At 38.4% G+C, this 19,343-nt stretch overlaps 3 protein-coding genes across 6 annotated transcripts; 2 read left to right on the top strand and 1 right to left on the bottom strand.

Annotated features, from left to right (window-relative positions):
* The first annotated feature begins 1,377 nt into the window (after positions 1-1,377).
* tnnc2.2 (troponin C2, fast skeletal type, tandem duplicate 2) lies at positions 1,378-7,732 on the top strand. Its single transcript, XM_077576705.1, has 6 exons — positions 1,378-1,468; positions 2,243-2,294; positions 3,761-3,904; positions 5,550-5,664; positions 6,974-7,110; positions 7,186-7,732. Exons 1-6 carry the CDS (start codon positions 1,466-1,468, stop codon positions 7,215-7,217), a joined length of 483 nt encoding a protein of 160 aa, XP_077432831.1. The 5' UTR covers positions 1,378-1,465; the 3' UTR covers positions 7,218-7,732.
* Positions 7,733-8,471: 739 nt separating this feature from the next.
* Positions 8,472-10,573, bottom strand: taf13 (TATA-box binding protein associated factor 13). 4 transcript variants are annotated; one of them, XM_077578779.1, is made up of 2 exons: positions 10,430-10,573; positions 8,472-9,080 (listed from the first exon to the last, which is right to left on the bottom strand). In XM_077578779.1, the coding sequence occupies exon 2, from the start codon at positions 9,071-9,073 to the stop codon at positions 8,699-8,701; it is 375 nt and encodes a 124-aa protein (XP_077434905.1). In that variant the 5' UTR covers positions 9,074-9,080; positions 10,430-10,573; the 3' UTR covers positions 8,472-8,698. The 4 variants fall into 4 exon arrangements, with proteins under 4 accessions (XP_077434905.1, XP_077434888.1, XP_077434878.1 ...); XM_077578762.1 differs by lacking the exon at positions 10,430-10,573 and adding an exon at positions 9,671-9,836; XM_077578752.1 differs by lacking the exon at positions 10,430-10,573 and adding an exon at positions 9,478-9,664.
* On the top strand, positions 9,786-19,323 carry LOC144059570 (solute carrier family 35 member C2-like). Its single transcript, XM_077578739.1, has 10 exons — positions 9,786-9,976; positions 10,538-10,702; positions 13,067-13,217; positions 13,452-13,515; positions 13,599-13,671; positions 14,871-15,039; positions 16,469-16,552; positions 16,621-16,796; positions 17,572-17,701; positions 18,241-19,323. Exons 2-10 carry the CDS (start codon positions 10,592-10,594, stop codon positions 18,363-18,365), a joined length of 1,083 nt encoding a protein of 360 aa, XP_077434865.1. The 5' UTR covers positions 9,786-9,976; positions 10,538-10,591; the 3' UTR covers positions 18,366-19,323.
* Positions 19,324-19,343: the final 20 nt, after the last annotated feature.

Genomic DNA, 19,343 nt, shown 5'->3' with positions numbered 1-19,343 from the left:
TCATACACTTTTAAATTACTAGAAATTGTTTATATGAATTTTTGACGTCTATAGCCGTCAATGGCAGTGAATGAGTTAAATATTTACACCAAGTTTTTTAAAATGAACTCTTAAAATATATCAGGTTTTCCACAAGACTGTAATATATTGAGGTGCCCCTTGCTGTTCACTTTACAATGATCTTTATATAGCATCGCTAAAATAACAAATCTAATAGTGGACTTTTTGCACGTAGTTGCGGCAAATTAGGTGATTCTCCCTGAAGCCGAAAGTCTTCCTTGGGAGTATTTAGTCCCATTTACTCAACTCCTGTACCCACCCCACAGGTCCTGCCCACCATATAAGGACCACCAGGCTTGGTGTGCGAGCCTTTCTACCCCCGTCCCTTCTTGCTATTCAGGGCGCAGCTGAAGATGAGTAGGCAGAGGGCGGGGGTGCGTTTTGTGGAGGGGTTTGGCAGGCGCAGGGTGTGACTGCCAACCTCAATGTGTTCTTCTCCTGGTCTTGAGTTTCACGCCCCGATTGAAACATAATCATCACAAAAATCCAGATCTAATCCTCGTCCACGTCACACTGTTTACAAGGCCTCAACGCAAACCAGTTTTTGAAAAACATTGTTATGGTAAGATTATGATGCTTTTTGCATCCATGTTTGATGAAATAAAAATTTGGTGAAATTGTGTTTATTACTAGTATCAATATCCTGTCCAGAGTGGTTTCTAGAACTCCTGGGGGCCCCAGGCCAGAAAGATCCCCTAAAACTTGACTTGGTAAATATACAAACAATTAACATAAACAAAGCCTGCTAGTAGGGGGGCCCCATTAGGGAGATTCCACAATCCTGATGTCATTGCGATGTCCAATGGATTTTCAGTTGTGTCGCTGATATGGACCAATATTAGCCTTCTCTCGGGGGGTCCCTCATAGCCACTAGCCATCAACAGCTAATATGTGGTGTGATTTCTGACATGTCATTGCAGTATCTTAAGCAGAGCCTTCACCTCAGGTCCCTCCCAGCCAATTACTTGAGTTGCCGGTCCCTTTGCGGAGTCTCAAGGTATAGCAATAAATGCTACGTGTTTGTGAGCAAGAGTCCCAGGAGGAAGCAAAGTCCTGGAACATTGTCAACAGTTGTTTGTCTCATGTTTTTACTTCCCATCATCGCTTCATCTCATTCCCATTGCATTTTCTGTTTCCTGTTTTTCAACCACTTCCACCTCAAGACACATTCCCCTCCAAATTGTGATTGGCTTGCCTCGGTTCCCCAAGAACCCTAAAAGTTCAGGAGACTATATCTGGAGACCTGTAAGAGCCGGGGGGGCGGGACCTGTGGCCGTCCTGTTTAAAGTGTGTCTGAAGCCTCACTTGACGTCTAGTCTCTCTGTTGGGGTGCACACGGATTGACCACTCCTTTGGGGCTTTTTTTTCCTTGGATTTCTAGGGGGGGAAAAGCTAATCCACAATCATGGTAAGAGACACAGTGCTATAACGGACCTGTCAGGCAGCCAGCAGGGCATAACTATTGGCTTAATTTAAAGTAATAGGCATGTGTGAAATACAGTCGATAGAGAATACTCCCTAACTGAAAAGTCAAATGATTTTATCACAAGACTTTTGGTTTACTTTAATAACCCTTTTTTTTATTATTTTTTATGAAAACTAATTATTATTTTTAACATTATGATATAATAGTATAATTCACTTTCTATAGTTCTGCCAAATTTGACTCAAGCTATATCTCCTTGACCTATAAAACCCATCCTTACCTCTTTTTAATGTTAACATTAATTGGATTACACCTTTTGTTTTTTATTATTTTACTAACTAATTACACACACAGCTTGTCATATTCGAGCAAACTTGTCGATGCAGGTTGAATCATGACAAGGATTTTCAAACTGAGCGTGGAAGTTGGGGGTGGGCGGCTGGAATGGGCTGCAGCTGCTCAGGTGCAGATTCCGCTTAAGTGACAAATTCCCAAGGATTGGATGTCTGCAGGCCATATACAGCCAAGTCTAATGTGTTGAGCCTGAAATAGCCGGGTTAATTTACAGTCAGCTCAACAGCAAGCCTTTTTAAGACGCTGCCACCGCTCCTTGTAACACACTTCAATGTCAATAATGCCATTTAAAAAACAAAAAAAATCGCAAATAGTAGCATATATGGAAATATTGACATTGAATGTGTATTCAATGGAAAAAGAAAAAGTGTTGTGCCCACTGATGATGATGTTTGCTTGCAGACTGACGCGCAGCAAGAGGCCCGCTCCTACCTGAGCGATGAAATGCTGGCTGGTAAGATGGTCACCTCACAAGATTATGCCACTACTTGTTAGTGGGTAGAAATTTGTGCCCGCAAGGCCAGATTTTGATTGTCACATGCCTATCAGGCTCTGCTGCCATACAAATAACAGAAAGTACAGGCAGAACGGCAGGAACTGGAAGTGAGACAGATCCACACTAAAGAAATGACAACGCAAAGATTGTTTATTTATTGTAAGGAAATCACTCTGTTGTATTCAATATAAAACACAACATATTTACATATTCAACTAAATAAGGTATATTTTCACCAGTGCTATTTTCAGACTTTTGTGGATTAATGTCTTATATCCCCCTAACAAAGTCTGAAGTTTGGATGCAATATAATAAAGTCCTGCATAATCTGCACTGCTGCACATAATGACTATCATGAATAAATTCCAATTATAGAATCCAACATTGAAAAGAATAAATCTGTTACACTACCATTAGAAAGTACTCAAAGATGTGATTGCAATCTGATGGGATATTTCAAAATCAAAGACTTATTTGCGCTGATTTTAGACATTGCAGGTACATATAAAAATTGAATAGCACGGAAAGTTTTTTAAGAGTCCAATTCAAAAAGTGAAATTCATATTTTATGTAGACTCGTCGCACACAGAAGGAAATATTTCATGAGTCCATTCTTAGGGCTAACAACACCCCAACATTCGCCATCTCAAGAAATTAGAAGATGACAAGTCTTCTAAAGGGGCAGTGTGTAGAATTTAGCGCCATCTAGTGGTGTACTTTAAAAAACTACTATAAATGTCAGTAATATGCACATAAAAAAAAGTTCACACAATAAGTTACACCTTACAGTTGACATGTTTCACTGCCATCTTTCTGCTACGGATACACGAAGGAGAAGAACTTGGCGAACGTAGTTAGCCTCTGGTGGTGCCTGTTGGTGGTCGTCGCTGAGTTTCGTGATTCGGGCTCCCACTTGCCTCCCTCTGCTTTGCTCTCGCTTACTTTTACTAGCTTCTCCGGCTAGCCGCTCTTGTTAGCCATTACAGCGAATTCTTGCTAGACACTCTTGCTCGCCGCTCCATCTAGTTTCTGCTCACCGGGCTGCTCGTTCACTGACTCACTCCTAATACTAATTGTTGGTAATTGGTGGTCTCTCTTAGACGCCCTAGTGCGCGTGCTTCAAAATTGTTGCATTGTTAGTTCACCACTAGATGGCACTAAATTCTACACACTGCCCCTTTAAAACTATTTCCCCAAAAGTTACGTGAAGTGTAATTTTTGAGTTGTACAATCGAAAAAAATTAACTTTCGACATGTGCTAATTCTTTGAGATGCACCTGTTTTTGAAAAAATCACTGTTACCAGTGAATAAGTCCCCTTCCAGTAGATAGCAAATCACAAAACAGAAATTACAGGAATGCTTTACATCCCATGTAAGTACAAGAAAATTTATTTCAAGTGGCACTCTCTCCTTCTCTCTCCAGAGTTCAAGGCCGCGTTCGACATGTTCGACACCGACGGTGGCGGTGATATCAGCACCAAGGAGTTGGGCACCGTGATGAGGATGTTGGGACAAAACCCAACACGAGAGGAGCTGGATGAGATCATTGAGGAGGTGGATGAAGACGGTGAGTCAAGAGGAGCACTGGAATCTCATTAAAAAAATTTTCATTGAATAAAATGAAAATATTACTCAAATTAACCATGTTACATTATTTTTAGTAAATGATTGGCAAATTAATTATAAATACTAACATTTAACTCATTCACTGCCATTGGCGACTATAGACGTCAAAAATTCATGTGAACTATTTCTAATAGTTAAAAAATAATAATAATTTCATTAAAAAAATGTATGAGAACCTAGATTTTTTTATTGTACATTTATAACAGATATAAAATTATCATTATCTGCTTGCGATTAATTATGATTAAACGGTCCTTATTTATTTAATTTTTTTTAAACGAGGCCCGTCAGGCTATTAAATTTTATATCTGTTCTAAATTTACAATATTTTTTTCCCCTAGGTTTTCATACTCTTGTTAGCAAAAGTGGGAAAAAAATGTTAAACTAATAGAAATAGTTAAAATGAATTTTTTTTAACGTCTATAGCCGTCAATGGCAGTGAATGAGTTAATCACAAATTTTATATCTGTTCTAAATGTACAATATTTTTTTCTCTAGGTTTTCATACTCTTGTTAGCAAAAGTGGGGAAAAAAAATATTAAACTAATAGAAATAGTTAAAATAAAAATGTTTCCTCTATAGCCATCAATGGAAGTGAATGAGTTAACAATGAAAATGAATGTTGTTATTGAATGAACGTTATTATTCAAATTTGACTTTAAAAAAAAAACATTCTCATCCTTTAAAGACCTGGCCTGCTATTTTTGGTGGACTTCATTGAGCTTCTCCTGTGGTTTCAAGAAATCACATAAAGAATACAATACAGTACTTTAATATTAAACCATTAAACCCTTTACAGTAAATTTTATTTTGAGTCAATATTTAAAAATAAATGCCACCAAGGAATCAGAAAGAAGCGTTCCAAAATGAAAGCCTCCAAAATCTAGACCGACCTTGTGTCATTATCCCAACTTCAAAACTATTTGAAAATATCCCACTGTTGACATAACAAACCACTTTTAGTGGACAGCAGGCTACACCAAGATATTAGGGATGGGAATCTTTGACTTTCTCACGATTCGATTCGATTCCTCTTTTTGGGTCTGCGACTCGATTCAAAATCGATTATGGATTAAGAACGATTTTAGATTAAAAAAGTATTTGATTGACAATGATTTCTGCTTCAATGCAAAGAATTGTCATGATCTTCTCCAGTCTGACTCGCTAATGCTAATTAGCGCGCTACTCGTTGCACTTTTATCACTCAAAAGAACGACTATTCATACAAAACGCTTCAGGAATGTATACAGAGAAGCATCTTAACATCCTACACTGCAAAAAAACAACAACTTTTATTGGATTAACTTGATCATGACTTTTTGCTTCTATGTGGCTACAACTTAACAGTGTATCAGAACAAGCGGAACCACACTGCCCCTAAGTGGCCAAATCGCGTACAACATGAACAGTGCCCCCAATAAAGGAGCACAAACAAGGGCAAGACGGTATAAAATAATTGTCACCCAGCAAGTTTCAAAGCAACCTGACCTTAAACACTCATTAATTTCAATTTCCAACACATATTCAATAGAGCAATATAGACTAGATCCCACCAGTCCATAATGGAGCACCTCCCTTTGTCACAGGCAGCGGTACCATCGACTTCGAGGAGTTCTTGGTCATGATGGTGAGGCTGCTCAAGGAGGACCAGGCCGGCAAGAGCGAGGAAGAGTTGGCGGAGTGCTTCCGTATTTTCGACAAGTACGAGTGCACTGTGACAAGGCTGTTTCTGTTGAGTTGCGTTTTGATCACAGGTGGCAAAAACAGGAGGACCCTGTGTGAGACACGTCCATTGGTGACATCCTATTGAGTACTTTTCCCTAAACTTTCACTAAAACTTTATACACACTACCACTGACATTTTGTTTAGGCAACTAACTTACTTTGCTTTTAGATTAGAATGCCAAATGAGAAATGGCTACTTTCTACCAACAATAAGCTAATGCTAGCTCCTCCCCCTATACTTTCCTGATATGGGGTATATGCCTCGGAGGAGGCGGGACTTCCTGGTCTTCACACATCAGCTTTGTTTCCGTTTCCTGTTTGCGACGTGTTCTTGCGCTTCCGCCTTCGTGCCCCTCGGTTGCGCGTTCCCGTCGACGAGTGCGAGTGCGTAGTGTGTCCGTCTCAGTTGTCCGAAGCATTTCAGAGAGTTGATGGACGAGAGTGCAGTTTGGGGGGGCGAGTGTTGGAACGCGAACATCAGTGGCCGGAAATTACGCTGATGTGTCGAACCCAGAAGTCGGAAGTCCGTGGCATCTACCCAAATGGGGTACATTACATACTAGGGGTGGGAATCTTTGAATGTCTGACGATTCGATTCAGAATCGATTTTCGATTGGGAATGGTTTTTGATTCAAAATGATTTGATTGACAATGATTTTTGCTTCAATTTATATATGTTCAAGGAATCGTAATGATCTACTCCAGTCTGACTCGCTAATGCTAATTAGCGCTCTACTCACGGCACTTTTATCACTCAAAAGAACGGCTCCGCGCTGCAAAAAAACAACTTTTATTGGAATAACTTGATCGTGACTTTTTCCTTCTACTCTCTAATGTGGCTACAACTTAACAGTGTATCAGACCGCGTGGAACCACACTGCCCCTAAGTGGCCAAATTGGGTACAACATAAACAGCGCTCCCAATAAAGGCGCACACAAACAAAGGGAAGACAGTATGAAATCATTTAAATAAAATGGATTTGGGGACATATAAAATCAATTCTGAATCGTACTAAATGAGAATCGATTTTTGGGCACACCCTAATTACATACCAGTAATCAAACTGTCCTTCACCCTCAACATGAAAGGCAGCAGAATGTACCACTACATTTCCAGAAACTGAAATGTACTGAAATTATGTTTTACTGCCAATTACCTGTTTTTACAATTCGGCACAATGAGAAAAAAACAAGTGGACTAGATACTAAAGCAAAGCACATAAGATGCCCAAAAACATCGACATCATAGGTAGCATTTATAAACAAACGATGTGCCTTCACACAGGAACGCCGATGGCTACATCGACAGAGAGGAGTTCTCCCTGATCATCCGCAGCACCGGCGAGCCCATCACAGAGGATGAGATCGATGAGCTGATGAAGGATGGAGACAAAAACGCGGACGGCATGCTGGACTTTGACGGTACGTGCAGAATGACGACTCCAGCACACAAGTTTGTTCTGTTCTGCTACTCACTTGCTGTCTTGTGCTCACCAGAATTCCTCAAGATGATGGAGAATGTGCAGTAAAAGCAGACACACTCACGGACATTCCTCCTCACCCCTTGCGAATCCCTCCCACCGCCTCGGAATTCATCTGACCCCCCTCACATGACTCACCCATGTTCGATTCACTCTCCATCCTCAGTCACCCTTAACAGAAAGATTTTGCACCCTGAAGAGAAGAGGCGGGGCGTCTTCTGTGGTTGGACGAGTACACTATTTAGTGCATGCAGACGGCTCATGGATGCTTGTATTAAGAGGAAGTCTGTAAAGGAGGACTGCGGCTGATCCCGGTCACAGACCCCCGCCCAGGACGACACCCCCCCGCCCCACCGTCTTTTCTTCTTATTCGAGATGTAGTCTAGATGAAACCGCAACCTATTACTTAGACCAATTCATTCAAAAACCACTTCACTGTACAAAGAAGTTAAGTGCTTGAGTAGCAACAAGAATAAATGAACAACATGCTCACTTGTAGTCTGTCATATTAACAGTCTGTAAAATGTTGTTTGAGGAATAGCAATAAAATAATGTTGTTTCTTCTTTTTGTCCATTTTGTTTTAAACCCTGCCATTAGTGACGCAAATGTAAAAATTCTAATATAGGGTAATCACATTTGGTTCAACTTTACAAAAAAAGCACTCACGGTAAGTGTTGAAAGATTGCTTGTAAAATGTGTTAAAAGTTAAAATGTTGGTATAGATTTTCTGCCAAAATGATGAATAAAAAAAACAGCAACAAAACATGAAATAGACAAACTTATTTGCCTTCATGGGCCACATAAACGTATATGGTGGGCCAAATCTGGCCCCCAGCCTCGAGTTTGACACATGCTCTAAATTGTCCATAACATGCAGTGTAAATAGTTGTTTTTTATTATTATTATTATTTTATTGTTTATATGTGTTCTGTGATTGGCTGGTGACTAGTCCAGGCTAAGCCCTCTTAGCCAAAGTCATCTTGGATATCCGGCTCACCCCAATGAGGACAATTGCTGTAGAAAATGGATGGATGGGAAAAATTATGGAATTACAATAACTTTTTGCTTCTGGTGGGAACCGACATCAATCATTACATCATCATCACTGATCTGTATGTCAATTACAACCAGAACACACATAAACCTTGGCTACTAAGTTTGAATTCTAATCCGTGGCTATATTCTGTAAATATTTAAATAAATTTAATTTTAAAAAGTGTTGGGTTTTATTTTGTGTAAAACATTTTTTTTTAATAAAAAAAAAATTAACCCCTGTGCCCTACACAAAAAAAGACTTATGGTAATACACAAAGCATACATTTATTTAAAAGGGTTACAGGGTGCATAAGATCTACTTAAAGAGAATTAAATGTTCAAAACAACACATGCATTTTGGTTCATTTATTTAAAGGTGTGAAGATGAAGTGTGAATGCTTGTTTGTCTGTATCCTGTTATTGACTGGGAGGATGAATGTCCAAGTTGTGATCGAATAATTGTAAAAGTGTATGTAATTGTTTCAGCTGGTGTTCATGAGCCATAGTTTGCCTCGTCGAAAGCTTTGCGGGCCCTCTTAAGCTCCTCATTCATGGTCAGCAAGTCTTTGACTCTGGCGAACTTCCTGGGATCCTTTCGAATGAGAAAGACGATGTCCTCCACCTGGACGCGACCCTGGCGCCCAATGGACATGGCTTTGTGCGTCATTTCTGTGATGAACTCGATGACCAGGTCTTCAAGGATATCCACCGACTCGGTGTACGGGTTCTGGTCGTCCCCAAAGCCGTACATCATGCACCGGAGCTCCTTGGAGAACAGCCTCTTTCGGCGGCCGTGGCACACATCCACGCCGCTGCAGCCCTCATCCAACTCCTCCTCAAAACCAGTCTCGTCCTCCTCGTCTGCCATTCTGCTGCTGCAGCAAAAAAACAAACAAAAACTTTTAATTAGTTAGCATTTTTATTATTATTCATGGTTAAGTTTCCATAGATAATCTTTTAAGAAAACCATTTTTATTTACATAAAATGCTCGACAAGATCCAAGCGTCTGGAAACTGCTTATCTAATCATCAAAGGGCCCCAAAATATTCACGCCAGACTAATATGTGCTGCTCCTGAGCTTGACCAATCAGAGCCGTTCACGGCACTACAACGCGAGTGGCAGACTTGCCGGTTACGGCAAAATAACCACTGCCTAAATAAAAAATGGTCCCCCTGTCACTCCCATGTCCCAGGAACTTGCATCTTCGTCGGACTCATCCTGTTAGGACTAACATTATTCTAATCCCATAAAGCACCTTTTAACGACTAACCTCATTCAATTGTTTGTTCAAAGTCGATTGCAACTACGCCTGCTTCCTGAGCCCGGTATGTTTCAATTCGTTGTTCTTTATTTAGACGCATTTTTAGTTTATTCGGAATTTTAAAAATAAATAAAACAGATATTAAAACGTAAAGGACACCCTGTATTTAATTCATCCGTACGCAAAGGAACGAAAACCTCACTTCAAAATTCGGTGTAGAATCAAAACAGTCTCTTGAATCTCGTTTCAGTTCTGCTTCCGGTTTTGTGTCGTCGACAGGAAGTGAGTCTTGGTGGAAATTGGAAGCTTTTCGGAAACACTGCCCCCGTGTGGCGCATTTATTACCACTACGCTGACTTCCCACGGTGTGAATGGAGTGTGATGGACAATGTCGTTTTAAATATTCCAATTTAGACGTAATAGCACCCATATACGGCTCATATATCTTCTGTGTTTCAACGCGCGCGGACCGAAAACACTTCTAAGGACAATTCAACACATGTAAAAGGTCTGTATGTGTGTGTGTGGCGTCGAACATAATTATGACAGTTGGGAAAGAGTAGCTTACAGTGATATAAAAGGATTTCCGGAGTTTACGATTGCTGCGTTGAAAATAAATGCTGGGTGCTAATATTCATATTAATCGGGAGAGTTCTTAACTAAACTGTCAGTCTGGATTGGAGACGACGTGTGCTCAAGTCAACGTAATCACTAGATAGAGCCAACCGTTGCACCACGTCGGTCACCGTGGCAATCAATAAGCATTTTCACCACTTGATTTAATGACTTCATTAATAGATACCGATAACTATTGGGAAGCTAACTTTAGCCTGAGCTAGAAAGTTGAGCTAGGTTGAAAAGGTCGGAACCCATCAATGTTATCAGCGTTACCGGTGAGCGCTTCAATTTGCACAACAAACAGATCAGAATGTAATATTTGGCACCTTAATATGGGTCTTACCAGTTATTCGATGTGTTAATAATTACAGCTAACCATTTTGAACACTTTTCAACTCGCCGGATTAGTGTGCTTGTTCATCTACTCTAAATATATAAAAATTCCCTACAGGTGTTTAAAAAGGGAGATAAAGTTCACACTGCAGATGACACCGGAAGTACGTGTATGGCGTGCCCGGTCCAGTTCCTCTGCAGGACACTCCGGACTGTGGGACTGGTTCTCCTCTATTATGTCTTCTCTATTGGCATCACCTTCTATAACAAGTGGCTCATGAAGGTAAGTCAGCATTGTTTTATTTAAGATAAAGATAAAAGTGGTCACTGACTGGTGTAGTGGTTCACTTGCCTTACTTTGTTACAGTCAGTGTGGGCTCATTTTGCTCTTTAATTGGTGATATAGAGAACTTTGAAGGAAATACCACATTTAACGTACTGATAACGACATTCATATGTACATATGTAAACATTGAATCGTGCCACACCCCATGTATCGAGATACGTATCGCATAGTCATTTAATGGAGAGTTGCACACACCTAGGTTATAGGGTTGAGGTTATTCAGGTAAATGTTTTTGTTTCTTGGGTGCTGGAAGAGATTGATGGCATTTAATATGTCAAGGTACCAGTCAATACTTGTCTACTACGATGACTCAACAGATCCGCAGAAGCAAGATATTATCCATTCGTGGCTTCTTTTTATTTTTATTTTTTTATTTAAAGAAGATTGTTTGATGTTGTCAGCTCCAATAATGATTTGTGGAGAATATGTTTAATCCTGTGGCAGCCTTAAAAGTGCCAGCTTCTAGTGTTCAAACATTTTTCCAGCTACTCTGCTGTCATTTATCCTGATTAGAACACAAAACTTACTGTAGGCTACTGTTGCAGGCTTGATATTATTTATTATTATACTCTTTATTTTTTCACCAGCATACAAATGAATACAAATGAGGCAGACTTTGAGACAGACTGATTGGGACGATGGTGTTGAGAAAGCTGAAGAGAAGCAAGTTGAGAGCACCAGAGAAAGCCAGAGGAGTAGAGGGTTTTCAGAGAGAGGACAGATGAAGATCCTGAGAATGAGATACGAGCAGAGAGAAGGTGTGAAATGCGGAAAGAGTGTATACAGATACAGTAGTGTATTTGCATCGCACAAGCACTGGATCATCAGGTTTTTCAAAACATTGATTGCTTAGTTAATTAATAGGTTAGTTTCACAATAGAGCCTCAGTGCCCTTTACTAATCATTCTTTTTAGAGCTCATGCTGCTAATTGCAGAAATGGCTGCTCACCATATGCAGCACTCTAATTATGTTACTTTCATCCCCCCAGTAAAATGTATAACCTGTTTTTTTTTTGTCAAAATAGGCCAAGGGCAAAAAAAAAACCAAACACTTTGCACACCCTAGTCCTCCTTATCTTCCTGAAGTTAGCCGGTTTTTGCATGCATGCATGCAGTGCCCCGGCTGCAGCAACCTCCACTTGCTGAGCAGAACGACAATCAAAACATTTTTACTCATGAAGCAACACATCATGCAAAGAATACATCACCAGACTTGCACAAAAATACCACCGCATGCACAACTTCACTTAGCAATGGAGCATGTGCCGCTTATCAGAAGCTAAATGCTAATCTGTGCGCACAACAAAACTCAGTGCAGTTCTGCTTATCTTTTATCTTTTGATATGGTAGCAGGGGTATCACGCCTGTGTGTGATGTTGGTGTTTCTGAGGGATAGTGTCTCTTCATGATAGTGTTCAGACAAAGCTGGCTGGACTCTGCCCTTTGACCTGCCCAGCTGATCATGTCATGGGTGGAAAAACTGGTCATTACATAAATTAGTGGAACACCTCGCGCACTAACTCATTTTCAGAAACGGGCAAATAACAAGAGTATTTACTTTGTTGTTTAATTTTGTATGTAATGGGTGGGCAGGTATTCCAGAGTCAACAATTTGTGTATAATCCCTCCAAAAGTCAGTTAAGTCTCATAATATGTCTCATTTAAACATATACTGTAGGTAACTAGGCCAGGAGCAAGTTTTACTGGATTTTGACTGATTTTGCAAGGCCCGCAGAATATAGAATTGTGTTCTATTGCTATAAAAACATGGAACCTACCAAAAGAAAGATTAGATTCTCTTCTTTCATCAGAAAAAAATATATTTTTGTATCTGTTTCCGTTTTGCAGCAATTAGCATTAGAATATAGCTAAGTTTCATCATTATTTACAAATCTATTTAGAACTGAGTAAATGAACTTTTTTTTTTCAACATGGCCCTGGTTGATCTCCTTTGCTCTGCTGCCATCTGCTGGCTGTTTGTGTAATAATTACCATTTCTTCAACCGTCTTTTGCAGTTGAGAAGCTGCATCAAAGTCTTCTGTATGCTCTAGCATAATAAAAAACATAAAAAAAACATAAATATGTCTTTGGGACACTTACAACATTTAAAATAGAACGTATTTATACGTTTTTGGGTGCCAATGAGGTAAAAATGTGTACAAATAAAGTTTTCTATCTGATCCTATTTCAGTCTACTGCCCCAAATTGACTATGAAACAACATTGTCAGCCTGACTGATGTAGAACCAAAACACACTCAGCTAGTTTTCATGACAAGAACATCTGTGTAACCTCCTCCAGGGCTTCCACTATCCACTTTTCATGACGTTAGTCCACCTGGGCCTCACCTTCTGCCTGTCGGCGCTGACCCGACGGGCCATGCAGTGCTGGACAGGCAAGACTCGTGTTGTTCTGAGCTGGAATGACTACCTCCGCAAAGTGGCTCCCACAGGTGAGAATTGGCGGGTGTGCTTATTTGACAGAGGAAAGTATAAATAGATGGATTTGAAGTAAAAAAAAAATAAAATAAAAAAAAAAGTCTCCTGATTTGCCACTTTCCTGTAACGCTGCATAAGAAGTTTAATTGAGGCATAGCGCCACCTGTGGTAGTGGAGGCTGACATAATTTGGCCAGTAATTAGTTTTTGCTCACTCGCGTGCCTTCATTATGTTCCTCTTCCCGCCAGCCTTAGCAACAACGCTAGACATTGGACTCTCCAACTGGAGCTTCCTCTTCATCACAATTAGCTTGTAAGTAAATGACGTGAATGCATCCTTATTACATAGTTTGTATATTGAACCCCCTGCTCATTGAGTTGTGTTTGTTTTTTAAGGTATACCATGACCAAATCTTCTGCAGTGCTCTTTATTCTCTTTTTCTCTTTGGTCTTAAAACTGGAGGAGCCTGTGAGTATCCATGAATCAAATGAGACACATTATGCAGTTTTTTTTCTTACTTTTATTTATTTTTTTAACAATTTAAAACGGTTTCAGTTTCATCCAAATTACCCCAATGATTATTCTTCCTTTTCTAGCCTCACTGTTTGTTAGGGCCGCCCTAACTCTTGTAAATTGCTAGGCTAACGGTGGCTACTGCTTTCATTTCCATGACGACCATCAACTGTATTTTCCCTGGTGAAGGCAGCAAACATTGAATTACATTTGTCAATTAACGTGTGGGCTAGTGTATGTGGAAACCATTATCCCTCTAATATTTCTGTAATGTTCATTATCCACTTTTTACTGGCGATTTACGTTAACTAGAATAGAAAACAGAATAAGCCTTTATCCATTCCTCTAAGAGGAAATTAGACTTAAGCAGAAATTTGGAGAGTAGAAATGCATTCTTAACTCATTCACTGCCATAAATTCATTTTTAAAAAAGATTATTAAAAATTTGGGGCAAGAGGCGATAAATTTTTTTAAATTGTAACTAATCGCATGACTTCACTAGTTAACTCACGATTAATCACAAATTTTATATCGATTCTAAATGTACAATAAAATATTCTAGGTTTTCATACTCTTATTAACAAAAGTGGGAAAAAATGTTAAACTAATAGAAATAGTTAAAATGAATTTTTGACGTCAATGGCAGTGAAAAAAAAGAAAAAAGAAAAGATTAAAAATTTTGGGCGTCAGGCGATTAAAGTTTTTAATCATAATTAATCGCATTACTTCACTAGTTAACTCGCGATTAATCACAAATTTCATATCTGTTCTAAATGAACAATAAAAATGTTTTGGTTTTCATACTAAGTGGGAAAAAATGTTAAACTAATAAATAGTTCAAATTAATTTTTGACGTTTATAGCCGTCAATGGCAGTGAATGAGTTAAAAAAAAAAACTCAACAGGAATGCACAGCATGGTATTTACATGAGATAGATACAGCACTCTACTCTCTTTAAGTTGTTATGCTGTTAAATTACAAGCAGAGATGAAAAAGATGTGCAGGATGATGACTGTTTTTCACTTAGCCTCCTAGAATTTTGTTTGGTTAAAAAAACAAAAAACATCCAGAAGATATTTCCACCGATATGTATAATGAGATATTTGGCGTTTTGAAGTATTTTCTCTTAATTCCTTATGGTCTCTTTCCACCAGAACCCATTCCTGATCTTAGTGGTCCTGCTAATTGCCAGCGGTCTGTTCATGTTTACCTTCCAATCGACCCAGTTCAACCTGCAGGGCTTCCTCATGGTGCTGCTGGCGTCTTTCATCGGGGGGATCCGCTGGACCCTCACTCAGGTGCTCATGCAGAAAGCCGAGCTGGGTCAGTGATCAATTGTTGTGCATTCAATACAGACAAGTGGTGTGCTACTCTTGTGGCGGTTACCTGGGGCACCTTCTTTGACACAATTTGCCCCATCAAACAGTTTGAACTGGGTTGTTAAGATTCCTGTTTGGCATGCATGCATCCATTACTTGACTTGAACAGTTTTTATTCACTGCCATTGACGGCTATAGACGTCCAGAATTCATTTTACTATTTCTATTAGTTTAACATTTTTTTCCACTTTTGTTAACAATAGTATGAAATCCTCGATTTTTTTTAATTGTACATTTAGAACAGATATGAAAGAGTTAACTAGTGAAGTCATGTAATTAATTACAATTAAAAACTTTAATCGCCTGACGCCCCTAATTATTAATAATCTTTTCTTTTCTTTTTTTTATTCATTCAATTTTAGTCATTGACGGCTATAAACGTAAAAAAAATATTAGTTATTATATTCTATTAGTTTGAAAAATTCCCCCCCCCCCCCCCACACTTTTGTTAACAAGAGTATGAAAACCTAGAATTTTTTGATTGTACATTTAGAACAGATGTAAAATTTGTGATTAATCGTGAGTTAACTAGTGAAGTCATGCGATTAATTACAATTAAAAATTGTAATCGCCTCTTGCTTTTAATTTTTAACTCATTTACTGCTATTGACGGCTATAGACGTGAAAAATTCATTTGATCTATTTCTATTAGTTTAACATTTTTTCCACTTTTGTTAACAAGAGAATGAAAACCTAGATTTTTTAAATTGTATTAGAACAGACATAAAATTTGTGATTAATCGTGAGTTAACTAGTGAAGTCATGCGATTAATTACGATTACAAATTGTAATCACCTGATGCCCCTAATTTTTTAATAATCTTTTCTTTAAAAAAAAGATTATATATATTTTTTTAATAATAATTAAAAACAACAACAATTCAAGTAAAGATTATTAAAAATTAGGGGCGACAGGATTTTAATAGTAATTAATCGCATGACTTCACTAGTTAACTCACAATTAATCATAAATTTTATATCTGTTCTAAATGTACAAACAAATCTAGGTTTTCATACTCTTGTTAACAAAAGTGGGGGAAAAAATGTAAACTAATAGAAATAGTTCAAATGAATTTATGACGTCTATAACCGTCAATGGCAGTGAATGAGTTAATAATCTTTAAAAAAATATATATATACAAATTATGGCAGTAAATGAGTTAAGATTATTGGCGATTTTGTGCCTTTTTCATTTCAGCAGTGCATTTTTCACAATAATGATTTATAAGATCTGTTGGAGAAATTTTACTTTCCAGGTTCCTACATCATGTCACTTAAAATAATATATATGCTTTGGGCCTTTCATTATGCAATTCATTTGTGATCCTATTACTCACTCCTCATAAAAGTTGTTCATATTTCATCCTACTGTAGGCCTCCAGAACCCCATAGATGCCATCTACCACCTCCAGCCGCTCATGTTTCTTGGCCTTTTCCCTCTCTTCCTATATTATGAAGGTGAGATCAAGCCTTAGCTGTGTTCAATTCAACAGATCTTTGTCCTCATTTTGTGCGCGTGTTTGAAGGATTGAGCCTCAGCAACTCTGACAAGTTATTCCGGGTGACACAGCTCTGGCCGCTCTTGTACTCCGTCTTCGTACTAAGCATTGGAGGAATCCTGGCCTTTGGTCTCGGCTTTTCAGAGTTCCTGCTCGTCTCCCGAACCTCCAGCCTCACGTTATCCATATCAGGGATCTTTAAGGTGCAGTTTTATATGAACGTTTATGGTTATTTTACATATCTGTTTGTCCTTCCGTCCAATTGTATTGACATGTGAGATCATGAGTTGATAGTTTAATTGAATCAAAGGATGACAAAGTCAGACAGAACCATTTTCCTGAGATATGAAAAAAATGGTAAATGGAGCTCAGTCCCTGTTTTAAGTCATCTTTGAGTTTATCCAGGTAGATACAAATCCAATGTGTATCAGATATAGTATCTGCCAATGCATGGACAGCATTAACGCACATGTTGGTTATACCCCATCAATACAATCTTTTTTTTTTTCTTTTCTTTTTTTTCTGGAGAGCTCAGTATTGTTCATTCGGTAATTTTACCAATTTGACATATCATCATTGCGCTCTCTTTTTTATTTTATTTTATTTTATTTATATTTATATATATATATATATATATATATATATATATATATATATTTTTTAATTTATTTATTTATTTTTGGGATTTATTTTGGATGTGGGTGAGTATGTGCATGTGTGTGTGTATTCATTAATTCACCTAAAACCTTTTAAAAAATCCCATACCATTCGGAACGGCATCAATACAATCTTGACATAATTGAAATACACCAATTGGTCACTTACACACACCTGCGTCTGCTCAAGCAACATGTAACAAACAATATGTAAACACTTGTGTTGTCACTGTCCACGTTTGACTCCTGTGGAATTAATGGCAATTGGGCACTTAAACATTGTGTGTAATCCAGTTTCTGTCTCTCAACTGTTTTCCTGCAGGAGATATGCACACTGGTTCTGGCAGCGTCGCTGTTGGGAGACAGAATGAGCATGCTCAATTGGCTGGGCTTCGCCGTCTGCCTGTGCGGCATTGCCTTGCATGTCGGACTCAAAGTCTATTATTCCAAAAGTAAGTACGTGTCTGGTGAGTGTTAACAAGTGTTGCAATGTCATGAAAGAAAATTCTAAACATAAGGCTCATTGAAAAGGTAGTGAGAGCTATTTAATGAATTTGACAAGGTATTAAATTGTGTATGTGGAAAGTTTGATGTGATCATGTTTATTCGGTCAGGATCGGAATAGCTTTATTGTGAAGGTGCAATGAAGCAAAATATAGTTAGCAATGACTATTCTCAGATGAAAAAAGAAAAACATTAGAAAGGGGGCGTCGACCATGGACTTATAAGGGAGGAGCATAGTATGGAGTTGGGCGGAAATCAACTGTATATGATACCGTGAATAGTCATCTACCATGTGACATCTATTTACTAACTTTTTTTTAAATCAACATTTTGCAATATGTCTTAATATGTTAGCCAGTGGCTAGCTAGCTAGCTAGCTGGTGGTTATGATTGCCACCTTTCATTTAGAGTGGGAACGGAAAAGGCGCAAAAACAAAGGGAAATAAATACATGTAAATCTGAAATGATTTTTCCTTTTCTCCTTAAGACAAGAATCCCTCTTTACGGCAGCTGAACAGTAAGAGCCCCGAGCTTGAGTTGCCTTTGCTGCGACGTGACGATGAAGATGAATCCGCTGCTGAAAACGAGGAAGAAGAAATCACCCTGCACTGACAGACGATATCATCAGTTTGAACTCTGATGTCAGCCAACTTACTTGAGCATTCTTAAAACTGTTCCATTTACAGTCTACTGCCAAGGGTGAAAGGTAAACCACAGTGTCAAGTTATTTTAATTTATAATCATATCATTGAGTCCATCTTCATTATGGCCTATAAATGACTTGACCTGCAATCGGAAGCAAGTTAATCTGCGTTAGGCGTGTTGAATATGTCGCTTTTCTATTTCAGTGTTCACAACATAGGATTGAAGTTGGTTGTTGATTCTGTAGTGGAACAGGATGGGATTTTTTCCAATGCCAAAGTGACAGATGGAATATTGATGTAATAAGCACAAAGGTGGTGACCTTGTAATCATCATGTCAACTTGTCTGTTAACTCACTTAAGTTCACTCAGAGAGACCTCAATTGACCAAACACCTGTTTGGACCTTTATGGGGAAGTTAATTTAGCAACTCGAGTTGACCTCTGATGGGCATTGAATTCTAACACGGTAATTAATGCACATTAATGTGGAAAAAGTATCAGTCCGTAGCAAAAAAATTATGCACAGAAACTACAGTTTTCATGGATTTCCACAAATTAATTCATCTTAAATGGCAAATTATCATTTGGCTGTCATTTCAGGTCCTGACTAATGTGCCTTATTTACCTCACAGTTTTTCAATTGGACTCAAAAAGCTACGTGTCATAGAGATGTACATACAGCAGAGCCTTTGAAATTCATGGAAATATTAATTATAATTAAACTATTTTTTATGGCACCTTGACTATTATGTTGCTTTTTCTGTCACCGAGTTAACTTACAACGAAACATGAGGCCTTTTATGAAACTCTTTGTTAACCATTGAGGGTTGTTTATTGATTATGGTAATAGAATAACAGCAACGTGTTTAAAAAAATATGTTACAAAGTGTCTATTTTATTTAAATAAATAAAAAACTTGAGTGAAATGGGTAATTTTACTTATATA

This window comes from Vanacampus margaritifer, chromosome 1 (assembly GCF_051991255.1).
Source record: "Vanacampus margaritifer isolate UIUO_Vmar chromosome 1, RoL_Vmar_1.0, whole genome shotgun sequence".
In the NCBI taxonomy this organism is placed as follows: Eukaryota; Metazoa; Chordata; class Actinopteri; order Syngnathiformes; family Syngnathidae; genus Vanacampus; species Vanacampus margaritifer.
The sequence above is the reverse complement of the archived record's forward strand: the minus strand, read 5'-3'. Positions and strand labels throughout refer to the sequence as shown.